Raw genomic sequence first — 18510 nt, 5'->3', positions numbered from 1 at the left:
AAAACATACCTATTGACCAGATCAGATAAATTCTGCAGCAATAATCTGGACTGTGGTTCAGGACTCCTGTGGTGTTTTGTTCAGAAGGTCTGAAAGTTTGGATAGCACACATTTATACCGGGAAATTCACAAACTCCTGCACTTAAAAGTTTAGACCGTTGTGATCAGAAGGATCCACGGCTGAGAGTATCGGAGTGATATCGGACTGGCAGAGTTCCAGCGACGAGAGTAAAACATTAAGTAATAAAAGTGTAGAACGCTGTAGACGGTACAGAGTCAGTTACACGGGAGGAAACAGGTTGCATTTTAACATATTGGTGGTTAGCTCATACAGGAAGTGGTGAACTTAAACACGCAAAACAGAGATTAAAGCTCTCAGCACTGAATTTTGAACTCAAAATGTTCAATTTAATTTATAAACACATAAAATTCAGAATTATCCATTCAATCTCTTACCCCAGCCAGCCCAGACCACCAGAACCAGCACCTCCATCGCCTCCTGAACTGCCACCTGTCCTCCGCAGTGCTCCGCAGTGCTCTCTCTCTCTTCCTTTCTCACACTCTCTCTTCCTCTGTTCCTTTCTCACACTCTCTCTTCCTCTCTCTCTCTCTCTCTCTCTCTCTCTCTCACTGAAACTCACTCCTCTCACACCCTCTTCGTGTGGTTGAGGTGCTGCTGCAGATGATCAGTGTTGACATCTTTTTGTTCTCGTAAATGTTCTCATAAAACACACCTTAGATCAGCACCAGACTACACCACTTCAAAAAACGTCCAATCAGCAGCAAGCTTCAAGAGCTTTAAGGGTATGTTCACCAAGTGTAAACTCTAGGAGTCAGTTTCCCAAACGAGGATTAAGCCTAGTCTTCATCTTAAATAAGCATTAAATAAAGATTTTCCTTCAAAAGGAAAGCTTAATCTAGACAGAGTAGGGACTTGCTCCAGGGCTAAGCAGCCTCCGGCCACCAGAGGAAATCAAGTCTAACCAGCAACTTGTGTGCTCTGGTTTTAAAAGAGACCAAAAAAGTTCCTGCGAAAGCCAGCTTCCCTCTACTTCCTTTGTTTTTTTTTCTGACAAAAAAAACCTAAATTTCCTTTGGGATAAATAAAGCATCTATCTATCTATCTATCTATCTATCTATCTATCTATCTATCTATCTATCTATCTATCTATCTATCTATCTATCTATCTATCTATCTATCTATCTATCTATCTATCTATCTTAGACTACAGAGTGACGCAGAGGTATAAAGGCTGGCAGTTGTGTAGGGTGCTTTCATAGGCTACACCATAGACCACACACTGACAGTTTCAGCAAGTTCAAAAGACCTGCTTTGCTCGAGCACTCATCTAGCAACAAGTCAGCCTGACACAGTTAGGAGGCTCAGAGCTCCAGGTTATCAGTGAAAGATTGTGTGTTTAGTTCTTGCTGCTTTGCTAAGTTTGCATTAACAACCAGCTGCACTGTAAACGTAACTGATCACATACTTGCCTAAGTTCTAAGTGTGTTACTGGAGGCTAGAGGCCTCCACTCACCCCTCCACTCCACACCTGATCACTGCCTACTTCTAATTTACACAAACTCCTAAAAACCTAATCCCTAAAACCTCGTCTCTAACATAAAGAATTTAAAGATACTAAACAAAAGCCCCAACCCAAGCAAGGCAGAACTGATGTACATTTCAGGAACTACAATTTTGTCTTTGTGGACAACTTTCAGTTTCCCTTGAGAACTGTTAACAACCTCTCTTTTTTGAGTCATGTAGTAAATCTGACAAGATCGTGCAGATTTCTCCTCTGCAACATTCAGAGAATTCCTGGTACTTTTTCATTCTTTCTGCATCTGAAGACTCAAGACTACTGCAGCTCTCCCTGCAGGTCTTCCTATGCATGCCATCAAACACCTACAACTGAACAAGAATCATATGATCAAACAGTCCTCAACCTTCTGGAGTTTAGCTATTTCACTTCCTTGGTTGTGCCCTTCACTCGTTTCTTATAGTAGCCCATCAGATATAAACCCCGGTGCAGTCGACAACAACAAACACAGTCTAGCTCCTCCCAAACTGATGGCACTGGGCAAAACCCAATCTCTATCAAAAGCTCTTCATGCTTCAATTACGGCTCGGTTTGTCCCATTATCTTTCTGGGACATACCTAAAATCTTACATATAAATCTCACAGAGGAGAATCATAGGCTAAGTGGGTGCCATCATTTTATCCCCTGTGCATATTCCAGCTTAGATGGGGCTCATGTTTAACCCCTCCTGCTCTCATCACTGAAATCTATCTGTAGGGCCAAGGTGGAACCTGGTACCTGGTTGGGATCCATATACAAGCCTTGTGAAGACGTGTTATCTGGGAAGCGTCCACGTTATTCTCCCTTATGGCACAAAGGTGGAATTATCTTTCAGTGAGTGTCCAATCAGCAGAACCACTTGCTACCTTCAAACACCATCTGTGGCCCCACTTCTTTCCATAGTTTGTAATTAAACACTATCTATTACAGCTTTAAATCTGTACACTATATTCCTGTTCCTGTTATTCTCTAAAGGTTCTTGCATAATTCAGTTATGTCTATATCCAGACCTTAGAAATTGTGATACAGTTATTGTATGGCTCAGTTATGGAAGTTATCAAAGTTTAATGTACCCATAAATGTAAACTCAGCAAAGTTCTGCCAGCTCTATGCTAGCTTACCTATGCCAAACACTTTTACTTCTACAGAGCTTTGTGTTGCGCTTTCCTTTTAAGAATGAATGGAATGTTATCAGCTGTGTGACCTGGATTGTTATAGTCTATGTAGTTAATAAACAAGGCCCACGTTCTGCATCTGTGTCATATTCTGGATGCTAACGATTAGCTGGGTAACCACACCCCTCCACCTCTGGGCTACCTATAGTTTCCACAGAGGTTACAGGACGCTTACCTCTGGGGTCTTCTGGTACAACTAGGGGTTTATAGATATGAAAATTGGGTGCCCAGAGTAACAAAACACTTTATCTAAGTAGCTAAATGCATTAAACGTGTTTATGCTGATCTCTAACATCTCACATCTTTAATATCTAAAGCCGAGTTCTAAACCTTTCTCTGATCCTCACCCTTAATACGTCTTAATACGTCATAAACCACACCATCTTACATAAATATATGTGTGTGTGTGTGTGAACTTTGTGTTCTCATTTGGTGCTTCAGAAAGTTTCTCACATACACTTGTTATTCCACTTCAGCTCTTATGACACTCACACACACACAAAAGTGTTGATTTTGCAACTCTAAGTGTAATGCAACAGTTCCGTTTGTTTTTAGGCTGTAATGTGTCAGCAAACCTCTCACACACACACCAACACACCCATAAAGTACTTGAGAGTTGCATCACTGGTAATTTCAGTGTTTTGCTGTCACTGTTCATACTGTACAGTTCCTTCAGCTGCCCATCAGACGGCAATCAATAATCAGTAATCGATAGTTAATAATACATTCTACACTTTGATTTCCCCCCTTTGAAATAAAGTCATGATCTAAAAACAATCATGATTCATCCCCAGACACACTGTTATACCGGTACTGCCCCTGACCGGTACTGACCCCGACCGGAACTGACCCTGACTTGTACTGATTCTGACCTGTACTGATTCTGACCTGTACTGATTCTGACCTGTACTGATTCTGACTTGTACTGATTCTGACCTGTACTGATTCTGACCTGTACTGATTCTGACTTGTACTGATTCTGACTTGTACTGATTCTGATCATTACTGATCCTGACCTGTACTGATCCTGACCGGTACTGACCCCGACCGGAACTGACCCTGACTTGTACTTATTCTGACCTGTACTGATTCTGACCGGTACTGCCCCTGACCGGTACTGACCCTGACTTGTACTGATCCTGACCCGTACTGATTCTGACTTGTACTGATCCTGACCCGTACTGATTCTGACCTGTACTGATCCTGACCCGTACTGATTCTGACCTGTACTGATCCTGACCCGTACTGATCCTGACCCGTACTGATTCTGACCCGTACTGATTCTGACCCGTACTGATTCTGACCTGTACTGATCCTGACCCGTACTGATTCTGACTTGTACTGATCCTGACCCGTACTGATTCTGACTTGTACTGATCCTGACCCGTACTGATTCTGACCCGTACTGATTCTGACCTGTACTGATTCTGACTTGTACTGATCCTGACCCGTACTGATTCTGACCCGTACTGATTCTGACCTGTACTGATTCTGACCTGTACTGATCCTGACCCGTACTGATTCTGACCCGTACTGATTCTGACCTGTACTGATTCTGACTTGTACTAATCCTGACCCGTACTGATTCTGACCCGTACTGATTCTGACCCGTACTGATTCTGACTTGTACTGATCCTGACCCGTACTGATTCTGACCCGTACTGATTCTGACCTGTACTGATTCTGACCTGTACTGATCCTGACCCGTACTGATCCTGACCCGTACTGATCCTGACCGGTACTGATCCTGACTTGTACTGATTCTGACTTGTACTGATCCTGACCCGTACTGATTCTGACTTGTACTGATTCTGACCGGTACTGATCCTGACCTGTACTGATTCTGACTTGTACTGATCCTGACCCGTACTGATTCTGACATGTACTGATTCTGACTTGTACTGATTCTGACCGGTACTGATCCTGACCTGTACTGATTCTGACTTGTACTGATTCTGACCGGTACTGATCCTGACCTGTACTAATCCTGACCCGTACTGATTCTGACTTGTACTGCCCCTGACCGGTTCTGACCCCCACCGGTACTGACCCTGACTTGTACTGATTCTGACTTGTACTGATTCTGACCTGTACTGATCCTGACCGGTACTGATCCTGACCGGTACTGATTCTGACTTGTACTGATTCTGACCCGTACTGATTCTGACCCGTACTGATTCTGACCGGTACTGATCCTGACCCGTACTGATTCTGACCCGTACTGATTCTGATCATTACTGATCCTGACCTGTACTGATTCTGACCTGTACTGATTCTGACCCGTACTGATTCTGACTTGTACTGATCCTGACCCGTACTGATCCTGACCGGTACTGATCCTGACCTGTACTGATCCTGACCGGTACTGATCCTGACCTGTACTGATCCTGACCGGTACTGATTCTGACCTGTACTGATCCTGACCGGTACTGATCCTGACCCGTACTGATCCTGACCCGTACTGATCCTGACTTGTACTGATTCTGATCATTACTGATCCTGACTTGTACTGACAACAACAACTCATCCACTTGGAAGCCCAAAGATGAAAGGATGTTTCTTTACAAACATACATAAAAGATCTGTTGTTTTAAATAAAAAATTGAGCTCTTCCAGAAACTAGTGACCCCTCTGACCTGATTAAAGAATAGAGACACATTCTGACTGAACTGACAACATTCCATAAACCAATCACTGGATGTAATAAAGTTGTTTAGTCCCTCAGTCACTAAACTGTAGTGTAAAAAAACAAACAAACCGGATTAAATACAGTACAGAATACCATGTAACAAATCAAGCTTTTTCCGATTCTGGTTTAGACTATCAGGTGTGAATGGACACTAACACTATCACACTCCTCGTACCTGTACCAGAGTTCATGCTGGACAAGCAAACCATTTAGAGGACTGTCAGCGAAACAGAATCAGTAATGGAAGTTAGTGTTGGTGACTCTTTTCACCAGAACCTATAAGGGGAAGTCCAGCTATTTCAAAAGTTCTCTATATAACTCAGAGACATGCAGAGTGGGCGGGGTTTCTTCACAGTGCTGAGAGGTCCACACAAAGAAATTCTGATATCTGTATTATTTTTCTAACCCAATACTGAACCTCCATGTCTTCAAACTAGTGAATAATGGTGTAATGACTTTCTATGCAGAAGCTCAAGACCATGTTTTGATAGTATCTGGTTTCAAATGGTCTAAGCTGGTTTACGTGGTTGAAAAGTAATCTATAGTGATAAACTAGGTGGGTGACCAGCTCTTGAACTGATGTTAAATTAGATTTTGGTGAAGCTTGGTCATATTATCTAGAGCCAAACTCAATCAGAATCACTCTGTTAACTCTAAACTGTTTTATTATGTGGAGTTTTTTTTTGAGTTTTTAGTAAGAGTCCATGTAATAAACTATTATTACTGATGAAAACCACTTAAATTGTTGCTTTGTTTTTTGTCATCTGAAAAAGGGCATTTCCTGTGTGACCTCATAGTGAAATTATCAAACTCATTGACTCCCTGCACGACTAGGCAGCACACCAGGTTTAAGGGACTAGACTGACTGACAGACAATAATTATTAGGGATGCATTGATACAACATTATCAGATAAAATTATCTGCCATTTCTGAGTCCAGTGCTGTAAGCATGTCTAATTTACACTTTCACTAGCATTTTAATTAATTAATAATAAAATTAATCACAGCTCCAGGATGAGCACTTGATTGTTGGGGTCACACCACCTCAGTCCTGGAATCTCTGCAGCATCTCGCAGGTCTTTTTGTACAGAACCTCTTGGATCTTTTGTACCCTGCGGTCAGTGGCTGGCCGGACATAACTATGGGGCAGAACCATAGCCATTCCGTCCTGTACTTCACCCATGACAAGCAGGGGGCCCTCTTCCTGCAGTGTGATGTTGGGGCACGGGCAGGTCCAGTCCATTTTTGTCAGTGTCACCTCCAGGTGTCGAGCCTTGAACAGCTCCAGGCCCATCTTCTGGTCCCACAGGACCTGCTCTAGGCTGAAGCGGGCGATGCCTGAGTCCAGCTCCTCGATCAGCTCTGTTAGTCGTCCAATGATGGCAAAGTCACTCCGACAAAGACTGGGCACCAGTCTGCCCTTTGGCCGGCAGGTCCGACATCGCCTCACTTTGGGCTGTGGGCATCTGGATTCACACTCAACCTTGGAACGGAAATTGTTGTTGTTACCTTGGCATCCACCATAGACAAAGGCCTGGCATTGTTTGTTGATAGTGTTGTATGCCCAGCGTGCCTCCCAGTTCCTGCAGGGCCCCTGGACAGCTGGCAGGGTGCACAATCCCAGTCCTTCCCGCTGGCAAGCTGCCTGACACTCCTCGTACGTCTCGAACCTGTTACGCCCACCAGGACAGCCGCCATGTGCAAAGGGCCGGCAGGATCCGAGTGAAGTGTCATAGTGCCAGTCAAAATGGGTTTCACCACATTCACCACGTTCTACATCGGCCAGGCAGTCTGCGGGTGAGAATGGCCTCCCCATAGATCCCAAATCTGCTTCCAAGTCCTCATAGAAGTCATGTTCTGCACGGAGGATTACAGAAAGCGGATAATCAGCACGCAACACTCCAACAGAATTGCGAGCAATGCATGTATATATGCCCGTATCTGACCCTTGGGCATTGTAGACCACAAGCTGGCCGATGTTTGTGATCACAGCATTGCCATACATCTGGTCCGGACGCATCACCAGGTGTTCCTGACGTTCTGACTGCTTTTCCCAAGTGACGTCTGGCTTGGGATGACCAATCACATCACAGTGAAAGCTGACAGTGCCACCCAGATAGACGGCTTGGTGCTGAGGGTTAGAGAGGAGGGTGGGTGCAAAAGGTGCTGAGGAAGTGGGAGTGGCCTGTGAAGTGGTCCCCGGGGTGAGAGGGCTGGTGTGTGGAGCAGAAAGGTGATACCTGCAGGTCACTACAGTCAGGGTTACACCTTGGATGCAAGCCTCAGCATCCATGTAGCAGCGGTTGAAGTAGGTCAGGCCGTCTGAAGCGCAGGTGAAGCTTGGTTCGCTCTCGCAGCGATCCTGGCACTTACACACCGCCTGCCCCTCCCACACCTCACACACCGCCCCCTGCTGGTTGCAGAGGAAACCTTCACAGCTGGGCACGATCCCCTCTGAAATGTTCCCGCCCGAAAGGCCATCAGGAAAAGCAGGAGAACCATCTGAGAATCGAGCCGCCACACAGCTGAGCAGGCCGCAGACATTTGTACAGCATTTCTCGAAATCGGCACAGTCCTGTAACACATATACACACACACACACCACGTCATACAAAATTAAAAAGTTAGGACACATAGTGACTTTTATTACGACTTAAACTGTGAAAAGTTGCAGCACATCAGCTGCAGATGATTAGACCATGACTGCAGGCCATTTTGGTAGAACCTGTCTTTTAATCTGAGGGTATTTTGTTCGTTTTCACTCTTGCCTTGTTTGATCCAAAACCAATATAGCGGGAGGGAAAGGTGCCACAACCCATGGTCCCAACCATGGACCAAAAGATGGCCTTCGTCAAAAGAGATGTTCTCGGTCCAGATCAGCTAATTTATTTCCAGAATTTCCCTCTGGGATCAATAAAGTATCTATCTGTCTATCTAGTTTGCATTGTTTACAATGTGAAACACTTCATTGGACAGTTGACATTTGGATAGTTAAATCACCATTAATTACCATTACACAATAGAAGAAGTAAAAGAAGAGGTGTTGTGCTGAAATGCGTCTCTCCCTGGTGATGTACAGCTGCATCACGCAGCAGTATGGATACAACAGATCAACAGTGATTCTGTATCGTATATACCAACAGTCTGTTAACCAATCAGTGTAAAGTACATGGAAACTCCACCCATGCAGGTGATTATAAAATGTAAAGTTGTTCAGTCACTAAACTGATCAAAACTGACCAGATTAAACACAGAACAGACTGTAGAACTGTAGGACTGAACGGTACTTTAATAAATATACAATAATTAGGATTTATTTATTAACAATATTTGATGAAAATGGGACTAGAACTCTGTCTGTCATATGGGAAGTGAGGAGAGAGGGAAGGGGGCGGGGCTGGGAGATGTACATGTATGTGTGTTCATGTTTGTTGGGGTGTGTGGGAAATGGAAATATGCAGCAGTTTCCTGTGTGTTTGTGTGTGTGTGTGTGTGTGTGTGTGTGTGGTGTGTGTGGTCTGGGGTGTGTATATGTGTGAGTGCATGTATGTGGTGAGTTTGTTTCTTTGTAAATATTAAAATAGCTTATAGACATTCTCACAGAAATTGAGTGCAGGGCTTATTATGAGACTATTGGTGCTTTAGTGCAGTAATGCAGTAATGCAGTATTGCCGTGGTGCTGTGGTAGTGCTGCAGTGCAGTAGTGCTGTAGTGCAATAGTGTAGTAGTATAGTAATGTTGTAGTGCAGTACTCTAGTGCAGTAGTGTAGTAGTGCCTTAGTGCTGTAGTGCAATAGCGTAGTAGTATAGTAATGTTGTAGTGCAGTACTCTATTGCAGTAGTGTAGTAGTGCCTTAGTGCTGTAGTGCAGTAGTGATGTAGTGCCCATGCCTGCAACAACCAAGTTTCAGCAGGGTGTCCCGTTTCTACCTGTCTGTACTCTGTGCCTGTATTTAACCCCTCAGAGAGGATGGCTAAAAAGCATATTCAGAAGCTTTTTATTACCCACAATTCCCTTTCAACAGCAGCTTTGTGGGCTTTTTCTGTAAGATCAAATAAAAAAATAAAATACGATTTATTTGTATAGCTCTTTTTACAACTGGTGTTGGCACAAAGCAGCTTTACAGAAACATGATTACAGGACAAAGAATCAGGCAAAACATTAAACATAGAAAATACAGAATACAGAACCCCCAGTGAAAAACTCCCTCAGAGCTGCAGGAGGAGGAAGAAACACTGGGAGGAACCAAGACTCACATTAAAGGGGGGACCATCCTACCACTGGTCAAACGGCTTTTAAATTAAAAAATTAAGATGTCTGTCCTAAATCATCAGGCAGATGCCACTTGGCTGCAGACTGAGGACAGTGTTTGGGAGGAGACCAGAGTTACACACAGTAATGCAGTGTGCTGCTGCCCTCTAGTGTAGATTAATGCACACAGCGTAGAGTACAGCGTAGGGTATGGTGTGAGGTACAGCATAGAATATAGTATATGGCACGTGTATGGCGTATGGTACAGTGTAGGGTATTTTGTAGGGTATTTTATAAAGTATGGCGTATGGCACAAGGTACGGCATATGGATTTGGGTATAAAGTAGGATACAGTGTATGATATGGTGTAGGGTATGGAGGAGGGTAAGCATTACAGTACATCGTAGGGTACAGGGTAGGATATGGTATAGGGTACGGTGTATGGTGCAGGGTATGGCATAGGGTACAGTGTATGGTATGGTGTATGGTATTTTGTAGCGTATGGCGTAGGGGTACAGTGTACAGTATGGTGTAGGGCAGGGGTCACTAATAGGCGGACCGCTGACCGGGTCCGGACCCAGACGTTGCCCAATCCGGACCCAAACCGATAAACTACTGACAAGGATTTAATTCTGACCGTGTTCATTTAAAGCGGTGGAACGTTTACTGTCTTTATGGTTTACGTGCTTTACAGCGCAGTAAACTTACAGACCACGTGTGCTGTAAGATCACCAAATGCCAATCAGATCTGTGCAGATGCGAGAGGGCGGAGCCACACAGGCGAAGTACACAGTGAGAAGTGGGAGAATAAAGCGAGAAAAGGTAATACAGATGGTGCGCACCAGAAAAAAAAACATTAAAATACTACCTTTATAAAACAGATTAACAGTAATGTAACCGAGTGGTGCTACTTAAAGAGAGGAATTAAAGAGAAACAACCGAGACAAGAGTGCAAAATATTCCACTTTACTCCACCTGATCAGAACAACTCAACAAGAAAAAAAAACTCTCTCTCTACTCCCAAAACAACCCTACCTCAAAACTAAGGCAACTGCCCCATCAGTTTTACCCACAACATAATAAAGTCTGATACAGTAATAATATTAAATAAAATAAAACTTCTGTTTTTTTTTAAAGAGCTGATATTTTGGCAAAGTTCAGCAAACATTTCTCCATATATTGTACGATTCATCATTCATGTAATTATTATTATGACAGGCAGGCCTAAATCGAATATAAAAAAATCAAATAGAATATATATATATATATATATATATATATATATATATATATATATATATATATATATATATATATATATATATATATATGGTATTTTGTAGGGTGTGGTGTAGGGGTACAACATAGGGTACAGGGTAGGGTATGGTATATGGTATTTTGTAGGGGTACAGTGTAGGGGTACAACATAGGGTACAGGGTAGGGTATGGTATATGGTATTTTGTAGGGGTACAGGGTAGGGTATGGTATATGGTATTTTGTAGGGTGTGGTGTAGGAGTACAGTGTAGGGTACAGGTTAGGGTAGGTTAGGGTAGGCAGATTGGCGTCAATTTTAGTGTTGGTCGTCCTCTGGCGTCCGCAGAGCACTCTGCAGCCTGTTAACTCACTAGGAATAGTTTGTGTGTGTGTGTGTGTGTGTGTGTGTGTGTGTGTGTGTGTAAGAAAGTCTCACCTGGTCCTGTTCGCACTCCCTCTCGCACGTGCTCTGCGCGTCCACCCACAGGTTGTTGTTAAGCTCGTTGGGACAGACTCCGGCATGCGGCGCGAGCGCAGCGCGAGCCCCCCCGCACAGCAGCAGCAGCAGCAGCAGCGCGAGACCTCCCGTGACCTTCACCACCATCCTTTCCACGCAGAACCCGCACAGAAAGAAAGTCCGTCTAAAAGTCCCGGATGGTGCTCCGTGTCCACGCGCGGAACTTCTCCTCGTTCCTTTGAAGTCCGAGCGTGCGCGCGTCTCTAAGGAAACCGACCATCTCGAGGTGTCGCACGCTCTAGGGCTGTTTGCGCGCGCCCACAACAACTGAGAAAACACCGTGTGCTGTATTTGTTTACAGGTCAGATCAAAGGCGGTTTGCGCGTCCTGACTGGCTATTGAAGTTCGCGCGCCTCTGTTTATTTATTTATCCATCCTTCTAAACCCACCTGTACTCCGACAGGCCACGCCCACGCTGTGTTGCGATTGGCTATAAATTCGGGACCTCTTTTTTTCCCCCTTTCTTTCCCCAACTGCAAAACTCTTCTGACCAATCACAGCGCAATGTGGGCTTGGCCTATACGAGTACAGGTGGTTTTAAAAGTTCCGGTGAGAAGTTTACGAGTCTAGACACTTTTAACAGCAGAAGCCTTAGAAGCGCGCGAGAAGTCGGCTCTCGGCTCTTTACAGCTCAGAGAGTGTAACTCCTCGATCCTCTCTGATCCTACCCGCAACCTGAACCAGAACTCTCCAGAACTTTACCGGGCCGGTACACCTGGATACACTACACCTACAGACCAGACAGCACACCTGTCTCGGATTGAAATTCAAGATTTGGATTTAGGTTCTAATTCACTTCTGATTCACACTGCAATCCAGCATATTCCAAACCAACCCCACTCTTAGCCAGGCAGCCATATTCGTTATATTCCGTTATTTTCCTGCACCTGGCAAAATATAAAATGTTACTACACCATACAGTATCCTGTTTACACTCACTGTCTGAAGAATCAACATTTCCACGGAATCCAATCGTTGGGGCTAAAAGTCAAGTTTTCATAACAAAGAGAAATCTGACAAATATAATTTAGATTTCGAAATGAAAAGAGTAAATTTTCATTACTGTACAAAAAAATTTTTTTTTAAGGGTGAATCGCTTTTGGGGGGTTGTGGTGATTGAGCACTGAATCATTTCTTAAAATTCCAGACCAGACTAGTGTTTTACACTATTATACTCTGCATTTAGTACATTTAGTTGTGGGTTCACTCTGCAATGATGAGCAACTAAACAACAACGTCCTGTAACCATCACCTATGTGGGCAGAGTCTATCTATACTGCACACTGATTGGTTTGTAGAATGTTGTCAGTTCAGTGAATAGATTTTCTACAGGTGTTGTGCTGAATTCTCATTTTCCTCTTTTACTGTTTAATGGTTGATGATGGTTTACACTGCAAATAAACCGGATCATGGATAAGAATCCTGAATTTGTAGGATTGTGAGTCTCTTTCCCTCAGTTCTCTAATTGTTCAGAATGATCTAATGATCCATCTGTTCAACCTTCAACCCTCAACCCCCCCCCCACGCCACACACACAGCATATATTAATGCAAAGATTCTTTTACGATGGCAGAAAAAGGTCAGAGGTCATGGAGCGTCTATAGTTTTCTGATAGACCTGCTTACCGAATCAGAGTCACTGATTTACCCCGATTTTAAATGTTTAATAGTAAAACTAAATTAATAGGTTTTGTATAATTTATAAAAGAAGATCCATAAACACTGGTATATAGGAGCATGTGGCGGGGTGAAGGAGGTTTGGTGCTCTGTTTTAGAATGCAAAGCCCTCTGGGAAAAGAGTCCGAGTACCCGGGGCCCCGGGGCCTCTATGCACACCCTGACCCCAGCACCCCGGCAACTTTTACCCCGGGGGTATTGTAGCAGGTGGGGGTGGTGAAAACCATGTCCATCTGAACAATAGGCCGAGCTGACCCTGTGGACCACGGCTTTATCATTGGACTTGAGCCTGATTAGCATTCAGCTAGCATACCTCAGTAACAGAACAAGCTATCAGTGCTGCTAACTGAGCTAGTGCTGAACTGGAGGAAGTTTATAATGAAGAGGAAACACATGAAGGAGTCCAATAACACATTTATTTATCCACAAATTACCAAAAAGATAATTTAGAATCACAACAAATACACTTCCAAAATGCAGAATAGTGATTACTACAGTGATCTATACTAGATAATTATATATTGATTAATGCAGTCATATAAATTGTTCTCAAATATCAATAGTTAAGAGTGATCTATAATTGCACTCCATTTAGTTATTTATAGTAGCACTTTATATAATGATATATATATATATATATAAATAACCAGTTGTTTTATTAAGAACTGATACCAAGACATGTTTAGAATTGTTGGCTGAATGTGCTGAGTTAGAAGATAAACAGAGGTGGATAATTTTAAAACCTCTAACTTACAACAAAAACAAATGTTACAAGAGCATTAATAAACTGAACAAAACGGTCAAAATAAAACAAAAAAAATATTCACATAACACATTTTATCTCAGAACATGGAACATCCTCACATGTAACTTAAACAAAGTCAGGAAATAACTTCCCGTTTCCACCCACTTATATACTTTAGGCCATGCCCACTTCCTGCCAACAGGACTATGGGAATTGGAGTTTAGAATCTAATGGCATTTTTAACAGTAGTAATCTATAATAGTGCCCTATATAGTGGTCTATAATAGTGATTTATATAGTGATCTATAATGGAGCTGTAGATAGTGATCTACCTGTATAGTGATTTTTAATAGTGCATTGTATAGTAATATGTAATAGTGCCCTGTATAGTGATCCATAAATGAGCTGTATATAGTGATCTGCATTACTGCCTTACATAGTGATTTATAACAGAGCTGTATGTAGTGATCTACACTAGTGCCCTGTACACTAGTGATCTGTAATATGGTTGTATATAGAGCTGTATAAAAGTGGTACCTGGTTAATACGGGGGTTAATAGTGGTAATGTTGGGTTATTCGGGTTATTACTGGGTTAACAGTGGAAAGGTAAAGGTGTGTCCGGCGCGTGAGACGTGAGCGCGCGTGGAGTCTCCTCTGTTCTGGAATTCAGTAGGGTGGAGCTCCATATAACACACACACACACACACACACACTAACTACACACACACACTAACTACACACACACACACACACACACACACACACACACACACACAGACTGACTGACTAACTACAGACACTAAACTACAGACACGGCGGTCCTGGATCGGTGATACTGGGGGGAGTTTAGTAACTGGGAGGGAAGAGGATGGACACCGTGGACGGCGGTAAGCTAGCTATGCTACCTGTTAAGCTAAAACCCATACAATCCCGCTAGCCTATACTAGCCTAGCTTTTCCTGTCTCGGTTCATGTAGAGAGTTTAGCTAGTAGCTACTAAAGGGATAACAACTATGTTTCTGACTTATTTCACACCAGAAAGTGCTGATTACTGCTTTATTTACCTCAAAAAGTCAGGATTACTGCTTAATTTCGCACAGAAATAGCTAGTTACTGCTTTTTCTTACCTCAGAAATCCTTAGTTACTGCTTTATTTACACCAGAAAGTCAGCATTACTGCTTTTTACCTCTGGAAGCCGTAGTTTCTGTATTATTTACATCATGAATCTCGATTTACTGCCTTATTTACCTCAGAAAGTCATAGTTTCTGTATTATTTACATCAGAAATCGCTAGTTACTGCTTTATTTACCCCAGAAACCCATAGTTACTGCTGTATTTACCCTAGAAAGTCAGGATTACTGCTTCATGTCGCACATAAATCGCTAGTTAATTTACCTCCTTATTTACCTCAGAAAGTCAGGATTACTGCTTCATTTTGCACATAAATCGATAAATACTGATTTATTTACCTCAGAATAACGTTATTGATTATTTGCATAAGAAAATCAGGATTACTGCTCAATTTCCCACCGAAATCGCTAGTTGCTGCTTTGTTTATTTCTGAATTCCCTGGTTACTGCTTTATTTACCTCAGAAAGTCAGCATTACTGCTTTTTTTTTTACCACAAAAATCCCTAGTTACTGCTTTGTTTACGTTAACAAGTTCGGCTCGCTGCATTATTTACCTCAGAATGTCAATTTTCAGGAAGTCCTGCTCTCTGTTTTACGTACCTTAGAAATTTAGAATTTCTTCTTTATGTACGTCGGTAAGTCAGGATATAGATTATTTACCTAATTTGGAGAGACAAAAGAAACGGCTAGCTAGCTAATGAAGTTATGTTTACTAAACTACGTTAAAGGACATTCAACCAATGCAAACTACAGCAATATCTGTCTTTTTGTCTACAGTTTTGTGGTACGCAGTATTAGTATACCGAATTTCTTCACTCTGAGGTAATAACGAGCTCGGTAGGCATGACTATAAATATGCTAACTAACCAAAAATATTATAAACTGTTTATGAGCTTTATCTGCAGTGGGTTATCTCAGTAAAGGATTAAGTGTACAGTGTGTTTAAAGCACAGCACAGCTTTGCTCTGTCTGTTATCAGTATACTGATATACTAAGTGTTTCTGATATTCTGTCTGGGTTGTTTCTGAATGGATGGATCATATTAATCCTGAATTAGTCACATTTCCACAGCATGGCTGAGTTTTGTGCTGTGGATAATGGCTTGTCTTGTCTGTGCTTCTCAATAATATATGAGGTGTTCAGTAACAGGATCACATGGACAGGACTTCAGCGGTGGGGAAGTAGGCCTGATAACAAAACCTTTTATTTAAAATTGCGCGCAACTATATTTTTTCATTTTAAAGCCATTTTATGCTACTGATATACTGATAGTTTAATAGAAAAATAATGCAATTTACACTTTTTTTAAGAAACACCTGTTGCCTTCAAGTAGAATGTTTGTATTTAAACGAACATGCAAGAAAACACAATAGTATCACACATTGATAAACAATTGTAAACACAAACAATATTGAAAATCAACAAAAATATATATTGGATAAATTTTATGTCATGACAGGCCTAATTGTTGCCCACTTAAAAACAATTCTGTTCCTGCATGAAAATTTTATTGACTATTTGAATGCTAAATAAATACAGCACAGCAATAAGTGTTGCCTATCAAATTAATACATTGATTGACTTAAATGGCCTCAAGATGTTACACTGCGAATGAGCCTGTTTTCAAACCATTTATCTATATTGGGTTAGAATAATATAATAATAGGGGGGGTACAGATATTTTGGGTTTTTATTTGTTTAATATTTTGCCTGATTCTCTGTCCTGTGATCACATTACTGTAAAGCTGCTGTGTGACATTTGACAGTTGTAAAAAGCGCTATACAAATAAATTGGATTTGATTTGATAAAATAGTAAAATTTCGCTTCGGTTCACACTACTATTTATGTGACTAGTTTGCTAACCTTCCAGCTAAATTTAGTGGTCACGTGACTGTACTTGTCCAATGAACACAATTTTTGGCTACATCCTCCAAGACTTATCTATGTTCACTGATGGGTTTGGACTGTAAATACAATAGATATATTTACTGTATTTGTGTTTAGTCATGTCACTGATATCTGCCAGAGTGGGCGGAGTTAAAATCTCCCTCTTTGAGCTGTTTTCTCAGAGTGGGACACCTTGCTTGGTTTGGATGGTAGGTGGTTTAATACTGACTGTGTAACTGACTCTGCTGCTCTCCCCCCGACAGTATTCTACCCGAGCCACAGCGGTGCGGTCAGTAACCCCCTGCTGGACCAGCTGCCCAGCTACCAGTCCCTGCTGTACCGCCGAAAGTCCTCGGGCACCAGCAGCACAAAACGCCGCAGCCTCAATCGCGGGCGCCATGGTTCCACCAGCAGCCGTAGCGGGAGCGGGAGGTGGGCATCCGGACGGTTGGAAGAGAGACCACCTACCCTGCGCAGCACCGCCGACCAAAGACCGGCCCGGGAACTGCCCTGGAGCATGGAGGAGAAACGCAGGCACAAGTGAGGGAGATCAGGTTTAGTATCTGACACGAACTTCTTCAGTTTAGAACAGTAAATGCTGGGCTAAGGCTGCTAAAAACAGTGCAAAATGATGTCACGTCTTGTGTGTGTACTTTTGAGCCTATTTTTTTTTTTTTACTTTTTGTTTGTGTGTATTAAGCAGTGTGTGTGTGTGTGTGTGTGTAGGGAGCAGAGGCTGCAGCAGTGTGGGGACCTGGGTGGCTGGGCTCAGTGGCGGATGAGTGCTCGGCACTATCTGAAGAGAATGAAAGAGGACGGGCAGGATCTGCTGAGCGCTCTGCAGCTTTGGAGAGCAGATATCCACATGATCGAGGGTTAGAACTAACTTGCACCACAGCAACCACATCGAGTAACACATCAACCACCTAGCAAAAGCATAGCAACCACCAGGAAACTCACTAGCAGCTGCTTGAGATCCCATAGTAACCAGTTAACATCATGCTAACTCTGTTCCTGTACCTCCTTCTCTCTGCAGGTATGTTTGGGACAGGTATTCAGTCCTATTTCTCCTTCCTGAGGTTTCTGGTTCTGCTGAATTTTGTTATGTTCTTGCTGATGTTCAGCTTTGTGATGTTGCCCATCGTCATCTCCACCCACACCTCCTTCGTCAACTCCACCTTCACCGGCGGGACAGGTAAACGCACAACAGAGAAATCACGACAAGAGTGACCCTTTAAAATTCTTTACCCATAATTCCCTGTTGTTTTTTGCGTGTGTGTGTATTAGGAAGTGAGTGCAGTGTGTATCCTCCAACTTCTCGACAGGGACTGGTGGTGTTTCACCAGCACATCATTGACCTGCTCTCTGGAACAGTAAGAACCACTAACTTCATCACTGCATAACACTGAATCGCTCGCCGCCGCTTTAACACTGAAACTCTCACTGCTTCAGTACTGAATCACTCGCCGCTTCAACACTGAATCACTCGCCGCTTCAACACTGAATCACTCGCCGCTTCAACACTGAATCACTCGCCGCTTCAGTACTGAATCACTCGCCGCTTCAGTACTGAATCACTCGCCGCTTCAGTACTGAATCA

The 18510-nt window shown here is 42.8% G+C and overlaps 3 protein-coding genes across 6 annotated transcripts in view; 1 reads left to right on the top strand and 2 right to left on the bottom strand.

The window, feature by feature from the left end:
* LOC125785590 (integrin alpha-X-like) overlaps positions 1-954 on the bottom strand; it is an 87025-nt gene extending 86071 nt beyond the window's left edge. The window contains exon 1 of one of the 2 annotated variants that reach the window (XM_049469454.1): positions 457-954. In XM_049469454.1, the coding sequence (XP_049325411.1) occupies positions 457-493 (37 nt within the window). In that variant the 5' untranslated portion in view covers positions 494-954. The remainder of the gene's footprint in view (positions 1-456) is intronic. The other variant, XM_049469453.1, reaches the window with a different exon arrangement.
* A 4427-nt stretch (positions 955-5381) lies between these two features.
* Positions 5382-11790, bottom strand: wfikkn1 (WAP, follistatin/kazal, immunoglobulin, kunitz and netrin domain containing 1). Its single transcript, XM_007241099.4, has 2 exons — positions 11388-11790; positions 5382-8018 (listed from the first exon to the last, which is right to left on the bottom strand). Exons 1-2 carry the CDS (start codon positions 11553-11555, stop codon positions 6489-6491), a joined length of 1698 nt encoding a protein of 565 aa, XP_007241161.2. The 5' UTR covers positions 11556-11790; the 3' UTR covers positions 5382-6488.
* Positions 11791-14581: 2791 nt separating this feature from the next.
* The window catches only part of LOC103035818 (transmembrane channel-like protein 7), a 15492-nt gene continuing 11563 nt past the window's right edge, over positions 14582-18510 (top strand). Inside the window, exons 1-5 of one of the 3 annotated variants that reach the window (XM_049469930.1) lie at positions 14582-14777; positions 17174-17450; positions 17637-17785; positions 17947-18105; positions 18198-18283. In XM_049469930.1, the coding sequence (XP_049325887.1) occupies positions 14759-14777; positions 17174-17450; positions 17637-17785; positions 17947-18105; positions 18198-18283 (690 nt within the window). In that variant the 5' untranslated portion in view covers positions 14582-14758. Of the gene's footprint in view, positions 14778-15632; positions 15658-17173; positions 17451-17636; positions 17786-17946; positions 18106-18197; positions 18284-18510 lie in introns of those variants that run through there. The other 2 variants (XM_049469928.1, XM_049469929.1) reach the window with 2 other exon arrangements.

This window comes from Astyanax mexicanus, chromosome 21, assembly GCF_023375975.1.
Source record: "Astyanax mexicanus isolate ESR-SI-001 chromosome 21, AstMex3_surface, whole genome shotgun sequence".
NCBI classification, from domain to species: Eukaryota; Metazoa; Chordata; class Actinopteri; order Characiformes; family Acestrorhamphidae; genus Astyanax; species Astyanax mexicanus.
The sequence above is the reverse complement of the archived record's forward strand: the minus strand, read 5'-3'. Positions and strand labels throughout refer to the sequence as shown.

Excerpts from the sequence above, each read along its gene's own strand:
- wfikkn1 (XM_007241099.4), bottom strand. The coding sequence starts at position 11,555 with ATGGTGGTGAAGGTCACGGGAGGTCTCGCGCTGCTGCTGCTGCTGCTG. Across the intron at positions 8,019-11,387 it reads GGGAGTGCGAACAGGACCAG|GACTGTGCCGATTTCGAGAA; the intron begins GTGAGACTTTCT and ends TATGTGTTACAG.